This window comes from Salvelinus fontinalis, chromosome 33, assembly GCF_029448725.1.
Source record: "Salvelinus fontinalis isolate EN_2023a chromosome 33, ASM2944872v1, whole genome shotgun sequence".
NCBI classification, from domain to species: domain Eukaryota; kingdom Metazoa; phylum Chordata; class Actinopteri; order Salmoniformes; family Salmonidae; genus Salvelinus; species Salvelinus fontinalis.
In genome coordinates, this window is record NC_074697.1 from 27,950,265 (window position 1) to 27,961,054 (window position 10,790).

General features: G+C 45.3%; 1 protein-coding gene across 1 annotated transcript in view; it reads left to right on the forward strand.

Annotated features, from left to right (window-relative positions):
* LOC129831933 (mediator of RNA polymerase II transcription subunit 13-like) overlaps window positions 1–7,828 on the forward strand; it is a 31,065-nt gene extending 23,237 nt beyond the window's left edge. Inside the window, exons 17-30 of the mRNA XM_055895560.1 lie at window positions 141–308; window positions 1,160–1,383; window positions 1,491–1,686; window positions 1,887–2,259; window positions 2,488–2,698; window positions 2,852–3,043; window positions 3,322–3,545; window positions 3,653–3,795; window positions 5,428–5,586; window positions 5,722–5,907; window positions 6,072–6,217; window positions 6,325–6,489; window positions 6,698–6,798; window positions 6,932–7,828. Of these exons, the coding sequence (XP_055751535.1) occupies window positions 141–308; window positions 1,160–1,383; window positions 1,491–1,686; window positions 1,887–2,259; window positions 2,488–2,698; window positions 2,852–3,043; window positions 3,322–3,545; window positions 3,653–3,795; window positions 5,428–5,586; window positions 5,722–5,907; window positions 6,072–6,217; window positions 6,325–6,489; window positions 6,698–6,798; window positions 6,932–7,064 (2,621 nt within the window). The 3' untranslated portion in view covers window positions 7,065–7,828. The remainder of the gene's footprint in view (window positions 1–140; window positions 309–1,159; window positions 1,384–1,490; window positions 1,687–1,886; window positions 2,260–2,487; window positions 2,699–2,851; window positions 3,044–3,321; window positions 3,546–3,652; window positions 3,796–5,427; window positions 5,587–5,721; window positions 5,908–6,071; window positions 6,218–6,324; window positions 6,490–6,697; window positions 6,799–6,931) is intronic.
* The last annotated feature ends 2,962 nt before the right edge of the window (window positions 7,829–10,790 follow it).

The window sequence follows — 10,790 nt, forward strand, 5'->3', positions numbered from 1 at the left end:
ATGCACAAACTTGTTTCCCCTCCTACTTTTTACTTATTTTCCTCTCTCTTCCTACTCCTCTTATGTGAAACACAGTCTTCTTGGTTAGATGTATGTTTGTATGATGCCGAGCCTTCCCACCCTCTTGTTTCTCCCTCCAGCTGCAGAAGTGAGCAGGCTGTTCTCTCAGGATATACTGCGGGTGCTGCTCTCCCTCCAGCCTGTACTCCAAGATGCCATCCAGAAGAAGAGAAGCGTACGTTCCTGGGGCGTTCAGGGACCTCTCACCTGGCAGCAGTTTCACAAGATGGCCGGCAGGGGATCCTACGGTAAACACAAGGACTTAAAAAAATGAAGCAATAATAATAATACATAAAGATCCAGGGTTTTTTCTGGATCAATAACAGGCTTAGGTGGTGGCCTGTCGGTGCGGCTGAATTGAATAGAATTCTTGCAATTCTATAAATGTCTCCATGGAGCTGAGAACTGAAAAAGAAATGCAGATGTCGTGCTATTCCACTCCGTTTTGTCGTGGAGCTGAGAGAATTTTGCAGTTTAATACAAATTTCCTTAAATTTTACATTTTGTCATGGAGCTGACAAAACTTTGCCATTTGAAATATAATTTCCTGCCATCCATGAATTTTGACTTTGCTAATGCTGTGTTCTTTTGCTTAAACATAATGACAGAATCCATACTACTAAATTTAGTTCACCCTGATTGTCTAGCTTTTATTTTGGTGATTGTAGTTCTCAAATATAATATATAAAAATATATAGGTCCATTATCTTTTCTACATACTTTATATCTGGTTTAAGTTTACACAAAGCATTTTCCATCCCTGGTATAACATGCGCTCTAAATATGTAAAGATCATATAGATTTATCAGGATTTTTTTGGTCAGAAACAAGTGTTTGTAATGTGACAACCTACATTTATTATAATTGTTTAACTTTTTTGTTGTTGTAATTTAGCAGACGCTCTAATCCAGAGCGACTTACAGGAGCAAATAGGTCTAAGTACCTTGCTCAAGGGCACATCAATATATTTTTTTCACCTAGTCGATTCCAAACAGCCAACTTTTCAGTTACTGGCCCAGTGGTACTATCCGCTAGGTTACCTGCCGCCATCAACTCCTTCTACAAAGAGTCTGACTGTCCCTGCTCTCTGAACCATTAGGCACTGACGAGTCTCCAGAGCCCCTCCCCATCCCTACCTTCCTGGTGGGCTATGAGTATGACTTTGTGGTGCTGTCGCCCTTCGGCCTGCCTTACTGGGAAAAGTTGCTGCTGGACCCCTTCGGCTCCCACAGGGACGTGGGATATGTTGTCATCTGTCCTGAGAATGAGGCTCTGCTCCGTGGGGCTAAGAGCTTCTTCAAGGACCTTACGGCCACGTACGAGGTAAGGAGACACACACACTCTCACGCACATAGACAACCTCGATAGTCTAATAAAACATAAATGTTTGAGAAAATTGGTACATTTACCCATGTTTTTCCTCTTTGCAGGCCTGTCGACTGGGTCAGCACAGACCAATCTGTAAGACTCATGCAGATGGAATATTGCGGGTTGGTACAGCAGAGGGCAGGAACCGGGCAGAGCAGCCTCTCAGTGACTGGTTCCTCAAGATGGCCAGCAGTAACGGGAACAGCGAAGCCTTCAGCAAACTCAAACTGTACGCTCAAGTGTGCCGGCATGACCTGGGTACGTCTTCATTAGATTGCCGTCTTCTATTTCAGGAGATTGTACTGAATAAGAGATGGGATCTCTTTTGGGTTTATAATTTTTGATGTGGCTTGTAAAAGAAGCAAATATTCAGATGTATTTTATTGGTTATTTTCTGAGTTAAGTTTAATATTTGACATTGGCTATCTTTTTCTTTACTTATTTGTTACTCTCCTCAGCTCCATACCTGGCTGGACAGTCTCTGGATAGCTCTCTGTTGAACCAGCGTGGCCCCACTGTGGCCTCCCCCCAGTTCTCCTCCTCCCAGTCCCCCACGACCCCCTTCTCAGGTCCCCAGAGCGCCACCAGCAGCAGCACTGCCCAGCCTGCCAACACCAACAGCACCCCACCCTCCTCCACAGGCCCCCAGGCAATGGGAGGGATAGGGGGGGTAGGAATGCCGTCGGCCAAGCCCAGCTCCTACACACCATATGGGACATCAGGCCTGCAGGGCAGCGTCTCCCAGAATGGGCCCCAGTCGGGTGCTCAGACTGCAGGGGAGAATGGCCCCACTGCCAACCAGCCCCAGGCCAGCACTGAGCCCGTAGAGACGTATGTACACTGAGTTTAAATTATTTTCTGTAGCACCACTTGTAGCCCTAAATTTGTAATTGACTCGCACTTGGAATAGTCTGAATTACGACTGCATAACCTTACCCATCTCTCCCATTTTTATGCACCAGACTTGTCTGGAAAATAACATTTGGCCTGCTAAATGTCTTTAATACTTAAAGCTAGTTGGCTGTTGGACCTTTGACGCAACTGCTGCTCTCTCTACAGCACATTAGAGAGAGACAAGGTGGGCGTCCCTACAGACGGAGAGTCCCACGCTGTGACGTTTCCCCCGTCCATTGTGGTTTACATTGTGGACCCCTTCAGCTACGGGGAGATGGACACCCACTCCAGTGTGTGGACGCTGGGTCTGCTGCGCTGCTATGTGGAGATGCTCCAGTTCCTGCCGCCTCACATCAGAAACTCTGTGTCTGTGCAGGTAATGGAGGACTTGATACATGTAGCCAGACTGCAGACCATTCACATTTATGTTCAGCACATTGGCTCTACAGACAAGTTATCTCAAACTCCTGTGGGGGTTGGTGTGTTTAAAAAGGCTGTTTCTAACAATATGCTATGTTGTGTTGGTCAGATCATTCCCTGTCAGTACCTGTTGCAGCCTGTGCGCATTGAGGAGCGCCATCTGTACGGTCAGCACCTCAAGTCCCTGGCCTTCTCGGTGTTCACCCAGTGCAGACGACCCCTCCCCGGCAACACCAACATCAAGGCTCTGACGGGCTTCGGCCCAGGCCTGGCCATCGACATGGCACTGAGGAGCACAGAGGTAAACAACACACCACACATAGGAAACTGCACAAAATCTCACAAATATTATCCCTGGATTGATTTAGACTGCTGATCGGTTTTAGAAACTGTCACAATGTGAATGGTCTGTTTAATATAACATCCTGGTCTTTGGCTAGTCCTTGCATATACCTTGATGATCCAAGAGACCACTGCTCTGTTGAATAAAGACAATGGCTTACTAAATACAGCTTGCTAAGTGAAACATAAGGAACCATTGGTCTGACCCATGACCTTTTGACTTTTACACCTGTGCAGAGGCCAGAATGTCTGCGTCTGTACACACCACCGTTCATCCTGGCACCCATCAAGGACAAGCAGACAGAGCTAGGGGAGACGTTCGGTGAGGCCTCTCAGAAGTACAATGTGCTGTTTGTGGGCTACTGCCTGTCGCATGACCAACGCTGGCTCCTAGCCTCCTGTACTGACCAATCAGGAGAGCTTCTGGAGACATGCATCATCAGCATCGACGTGCCTAACAGGTCAGTGACACACACACACACAACCTGCCAAATGGTAGACACTTGACATGCAAACAAATTAAATTCAGGAATCTTTCTCTTTCGTGACTGTTGTGTCCTCTGTCCAGGGCTCGGAGGAAAAAGGGTTCAGCCAGACGACTGGGCCTGCAGAAGCTGTGGGAGTGGTGTCTAGGCTTGGTGCAAGTGACATCACTGCCCTGGAGGGTGGTGATTGGCCGCCTGGGCAGAATGGGCCACGGAGAGTTACGAGGTATGCCACACTAGTCCAAACTCCACCAGACAGGGGAGATATACACTGAACAAAAAATATAAGCGCAACATGTAAAGTGTTGGTCCCATGTTTCATGAGTTGAAATAAAAGATCTCCAAAAAAATTCACATGCACAAAAAGCTTATTTCTCTAAAAGAAATTACACAAGTTTGTCTCACCTGTTAGTGAGCATTTCTCCTTTGCCATGATAATCCATCCACCTGACAGGTGTGGCAAATCAAGAACTGATTTAAACAGCATAATAATTACACAGGTGCACTTATTTTATTTCACCTTTATTTAACCAGGTAGGCCAGTTGAGAACAAGTTCTCATTTACAGCTGCGACCGTGCCAAGATAAAGCAAAGCAGTACAGCACAAACACAGTTACACATGGGATAAGCAAACGTACAGTCAATAACACAATAGAAAAGTCTATATACAGTGTGTGCAAATGAGGTAAGATTTGGCTAGTCCTTGCTTATATCTTGATGATCCAAGAGACCCCTGCTGGGGACAATAAAAGGCCACTCTAAAATGTTCAGCTTGTCACACAACACAATGCCACAGATGTCTCAAGTTGAGGGAGTCTGCAATTGGCATGTTGACTGTAGGAATGTCCTCCAGAGTTGTTGCCAAAGAATTGAATGTTAATTTTTCTACCATAAGCCGCCTCGTCATTTTCGAGAATTGGCAGTACTTTCAGCCAGCCTCAGAACCGCAGACCACATGTAACACGCCAGCCAAGGACCTCTACATCCTACTTTTTCACCTGCGACATCATCTGAGACCAGCCATCCGGACAGCTGATAAAACTGGGTCTGCACAACCAAAGAATTTCTGCACAAACTCAGAAAACATTTCAGGGAAGCTCATCTGATTGCTCTTAGTCCTCACCAGGGTCTTGACCGGACTGCGTTGTAACCGACTTTAGTGGGCAAATGCTCACCTTCGATGGCCACTGGCACGCTTGAGAAGAAGTGTGCTCTTCACAGATGATTCTGTTTCAACCGTACCTGGCAGATGACAGATGACAGCGTTGTGTGGGCGAGTGGTTTGCTGATGTCAACTTTGTGAACAGAGTGCCCCATGGTGGGGTTATGGTATGGGCAGGCATAAGCTGTGGACAACGAGCACAATTGCATTTTATCGATTGCAATTTCAATGCACAGATATACAGGGACAAGATCGTGAGGCCCATTTGTCGTGTCATTCATCCTCCACCATCACCTCATTGTTCAGTGTGATAATGCACGGCCCCATGTTCGCAAGTATCTGTACACACTTCCTTGAAGCAGAAAATGGCCCAGTTCTTCCATTCCCTGCATAATCACCAGACATGTCACCCTTTGAGCATGTTTGGTATGCTCTGTATCGACGTGTAAAACGAGTTCGAGTTCCCGCCAATATCCAGCAACTTCGCACAGCCATTGAAGTGGTTTTCTCAAGGTATCTGTGACCAACAGATTCATATCTGTATCCCCAGTCATGTGTAATCCAATTGACTGATTTCCTCATATGAACTGTGACTCAAAATCTTTGAAATTGTCACGTGTTGCATTTATATTTTTGTTCAATATATATATATTGTTGTGCCCTGACTGACGACACCTATCTCCCTCTGTTTTCCAGATTGGAGTATTCTGCTGAGCAGAAGGAACCTGCAGTCTCTCAGCAAGCGCCTCAAGGAGACCTGCAGGATGTGTGGCATCTCTGCCGCAGACACTCCCAGCATCCTCAGCGCCTGCCTGGTCGCCATGGAGCCTCAAGGCTCCTTTGTCATCATGCCAGGTAAAAACTAACAAAAGTTGAACCTTGAGTGATGGCAGCACAATGCGGCCATGCTTCCCCCGTCTGAGTCCACTGAGTTTCCTGAAATGTTTTTGTAATGTCTGTATCGTGTTAACCCCTCTCTCTGCTGTGTAGACTCTGTGTCGACAGGCTCAGTGTTCGGCCGCAGCACCACTCTGAACATGCAGACGTCCCAGCTGAGCACTCCTCAGGATACGTCCTGCACCCACATCCTGGTGTTCCCCACCTCGGCCATGGTGCAGGTGAACAACGGCACCACCGAACAGAACCTAGACATCGCCTTCAACCCCATAAACCCTGGTCAGTAACACACACACACTGTAGATGTTGATGCATTTCTAGGCTCTGGCTGTAGTCTGGCTCTACACAGGGCGACGTTACCCGAAACAGGGAGACAGAGCAGCTCTGTCTAAGCTACTGGGATATAGTCTTGAATGACCCTTTGTGTTTATCGCTCTCCATAGATGGTTCAGATGGGATGGGCATCTTTGACCTGTTTGATAACGACATGGTGGACCCTGACCTCATCAACATCCTGCCTAACTCCCCCACCACCTCCCCTGTTCACTCCCCGGGTGGACACTATCACCAGGGGGGAGATGGCAGCAAGGTAAGCCCCTCTCTGCCCCTACACAACACTACCAGCAGGAGTATGCTTACCTGACTACTGGTAAATGAAGGTTGAATAAGGATTGGTGGTGTCCCTGTGTGTTCCAGGGCCAAAGCACAGACCGTATGGAGTCCCATGAAGAGGCCCTGAACATCCTACAGCAGCCTATGGCTCTGGGCTACTTCATCTCCACAGCCAAGGCTGGCCCCCTGCCTGACTGGTTCTGGTCAGCCTGCCCCCAGGCACAGAACCAGTGCCCACTGTTCCTCAAGGTATCTATCTACCGCTCCTCTGACAGTTAAACTGCTCGCAATGGCTTTTGTTCTTCTCGGGTCCTAAAACTCAGCAGCACATTTATGCGTTACTTAAATGTGTACTTGATCAGGAGTCCTGTCATTTGAATGTTTCCCTTTTCTAATGTAACTGGTGCGATGTTCAGGTGTTCTTCTAGCTGACCTCTTGTCTGTCGTCCCTCCCCAGGCCTCCCTGCACCTCCACGTGTCCTCGGTCCAATCAGACGAGCTCCTCCACAGCAAACACTCCCACCCTCTGGACTCCAACCACACCTCAGATGTGCTCAGGTACACTGCTCAAATGGAATGGAAGCCAAATGAAATAACAAATGGACAATACATTGATTTGATAGGCAGAAAAAAGGGGTGAATTTAATGTATATTTAGTTATACCTAGTGATGTGCTCTCTTCCCCTGAAAGGTTTGTGCTGGAGCAGTACAACGCCCTCTCCTGGCTGACGTGTGACCCTGCCACTCAGGACCGGCGCTCCTGTCTGCCTGTTCACTTTGTGGTGCTCAACCAGATGTACAACTTTATCATGAACATGCTCTGAACAAGGATATCAAGGGGGATCTATGGACCTCATCATGAAACAAATGGTAGGGGATTCCCTTAAGTGGATGGACCCTCAAGACTGCAGGTTGGGGGCATGGCCATAAGGAATCTCGCCCCCAGCCAGCTGCTCCATGGCAGCACTGGAGGTGTCCTAGCCTATCAATCAAATGCCAAGTGTCCATTTTGGATGATGAGGGACTTTTCATAAAGGAGAATAGTCTTTTTAATAATCTTAGATTTCAATCTTCTGATAATTTTATCTTAATGAAATGCCTGCATATATATATATATATATATATTATTTATTGTACGTTTTTAAATGTGTCATTTGTATTTCTTTATCTTTTATATATAAAACATCTAAAGGTTGTGTATTGCCATTTCACTTTAAAGGGAATTGGTTTAAAATGTAAAGTAATTTTCTCAATTACAAAACCAAAACCCGCTCAAGTGAATTTGCTGTAGGCCGCTTTTAGAGTATTATTTTTTCAAAGGGTATTGCCCTGATGTACAGATTTAAGTAGGCTGGGCATTTATATCCTCTCCTTTTGAGTGGACATGATTTACAGCTCAGCCAAAGTGGCGGAGTCTGTTGCACAGTAATTCAATGCATTCAGATAAATGGGATATGAGGTACAGGTTGTCAGATTATATATTTTATATGACAGATTTAGAGAATTGTGTGTATATGTGTGTACATATAAATGTGTGCCGCTACAGATGGTGCAGCTTCTGTTTTAGGAATAAAGTGCGTCTACCTACCCAATTGTTTTGTCTCTTATGGAAACATTGCAGTGTTGAGGAATGGAGCAATTTCTTCCGGTACGAAGTTCTAGCCCTTGCTTGTTAAAATCTAACTCAGAATGCAAATGTTACCTCTGTCCTTGTTAGCCACAACCTCACTGCTGGGTGAGGGTTGGATTGGCACATTAATGAGATGTTGTTTTAGGGGTTGACAGGGCCATGGCTGGGGTCCAGATGGGTCCTTAATGGACCACGGGTTTAGGGTTACCCCCATTTAACCCCTACCCCAGCTAAATGGATTTGGCAGGTTGGTAAGAGTGGAATTGGCTAACTGAGGAGAACAGCTCATCCCAAAGCCTCATCCAATAACCGCCTTATGTTCAGTCTAATGGGATCCCATTGGAAGGGTAGCTAGTTGCCTTATTCGTTAGTGGGCATTAGGGACAGTGTGCCAAAGCTGTCATTTGAGGGCAATTATAGTGCAACACAACTATTCCAGTCACACTGAAATCATCTGCGGACCAAGCAACGTACAGTATGGACAAATTAAGTGTGTATTTAGAGTTTGGGCCAATATGGGTAAACGCAAGGCTGAGGGGATGCGAGATCAGAGAGCTGATCTGTGACAGTGTGAGCATGTTCTCCAGGACTCTCAAATATAATTCTGTGTTCGTAACATCTAGTTAATCGCTTTTCATAGAATCTCAAAGCGCTTTAAACAAACAAGCAATCATGACAGGTCAGCCAATAGAGGCCAAGTCTTTAAAAACTGTATCCTCTGAAGATGGAGGGGGTCAGTTCATGGCTTGAGCGGAAAGAGCTGGTCAGAGGATGGTAGATGGAGTCTGCTTGTAGAGGGCAAGTCTGGGTACCAGCCTGATTCTTCTAACCACTGGACTTCTCTTCCACTCTGGAACACCACTTGGGTGATGCCTCGGCAGCTCTGGGTGCCAGAAAGCTCACCACACAGTTCAGAATAGTAGCCAGTCATCCTCATTATGAACCCTCAGCATCAGTCTTCCTCTCACGCTTTAGGCGACTTTTCAAATAGAGTTCTCAAATACCAGCATACGACTGGGAAAAGTCCACTTGGACACCCCTCCAACTGCTAATTACTAGTGGAAAACCTGTCTACCATCTGAGCTCCGACTTCTCCCACATGCTGACGTCACATACAGTACTAAGGAAATTACCTCGATAACAGCATTTTCTGCAGTTAAAGGCAACGAAACATTTAGAAAAAGGCAAGGAAACATTTAGAAAAAGCCATCTAACATGTTAACTAATTTTGTTTACACGCATGATAACCATAAACTGAAAGTACAGCTAACAGCTTGTTTGCCATCAGCCAATTGGTGTTCTCAATGAGTTGAAGGCATGTAAATGCACACTCATTGCTCCCACTTTACAAGTAGTACTATTTTCCGATTTTCCCACTTATGAACACAAGTCCTCCAGGAGCGGAGAGATGCCATTATTGTAGACGTGCAACTGTGTTTGCAGTCCCTAGCTTTGAGGACATGTGTATGGTTGGGTTTAATATATTACTTGAGCTTCTTGAAACAGAAAAGCCCTGGAGTCTCTTTTCCTGCTCACTGCTGCTCCATCACAGTGAGATGATTTTAATAGTGGTTTATCCCTCTGACTTATGTCACTCTATATAACAGCTGAATGAGAAACTCTGGCTACACTACAACCTATAATTCCACCTGTTGTTCACACTCCGGTGTGCCCGTTAAGTGAAAGATCAAATCAGGAGCTTAGGAGTCCTAATGAGATTACCATTAGTCACTAGTGATAGTTAATGGTATTTTCCTCTGTTGGTAAGTAACAGTGATGACTGGAGCCAGAGGACATAAACTCGAGGGCAGTAGGTCTGAAGACAGTGTATCTTTGTTTTCTAGAAGCCTACAATTAAATTGTACAATGAGCTCTAATAGGAAGACAAAGATATACAAATATTAAATTGCCTGTTTGTCATTCAGTAGAGAAGCAGCTGTCCACTATGTTGGTCAGCCTAATAAAGCAGCTTTAAAAAGGATGTAAACACAGTAAGGTGACTGTGTTCAGACCAATGAAAAGAGAGGTTCAGCCAATTCATGTCACTTCTCTGTACTGTACATGCTCAGAATCGAATGTTTGTGTACAGCACAGAGCAACCAATGCCAAGAAGAGCTGATAAAACCTTAAGCTGGTTTAATGGAATTTAGATAAAGGTTACTCACTTAAGTAGTGGAAGATTAGACAGTGCTTAATGAATTCTCTGTATTCTAAATGGAAAGTTAAGCTTGGCCATTTAATTGACCTGTATGGCAGGTCATAGTATATGCAATGTAGTATGTCCTCTTCCAATAATTCCCTAATGTTTTAAACCCCTATAGCCAGTATTCATACATAGCAGTCATAATGTATCATGTGTAATGGGTATTAAGTTGGGCATTCCTAGGGCAGCACAGGTTTCTGGTCTAACGCATAGTAGTTGTGATTATTTGGGTTATAAAATGGGTTAAATGTTCTCTAAAATCCCCCTTTAGAGAATCGACATCCCCATGTATTCCCAATGACCATTTCTTGGGCTGTATGAGTGACAGTGTGCATGATAGAGAGTAGGTGAGGAGGAGAGTGCTAGAAAGTGAGAGAGGGAGGGTGAGTGAGACAGAGCGAGGTAGAGGAAGTATTTGCATAAGCTGAGTGTTACCTGGCACTACAGACCCCACAGACAGACACAGCAGGTTGTCTCAGAGCCAAAGGAGTCTTTCATGCTGGAGAGGGTGGATATTGAATCACTTCCAAAGTCTGATAAGGGTGTTTTCCTTGGAGTAAGCCACTTGCCTGCCTTTTTGATTTGCTGCTAAGGTTGGTTGACATGCATTGGCAGATGGAGCAATAGATAGGTATGTATATGTGTGTTTGTCTTTATGTCTGCCTGTTTAAAAAGCATGATCTTTGAAAGTTTCAAAATGTAAAAAATGTTTGTCCA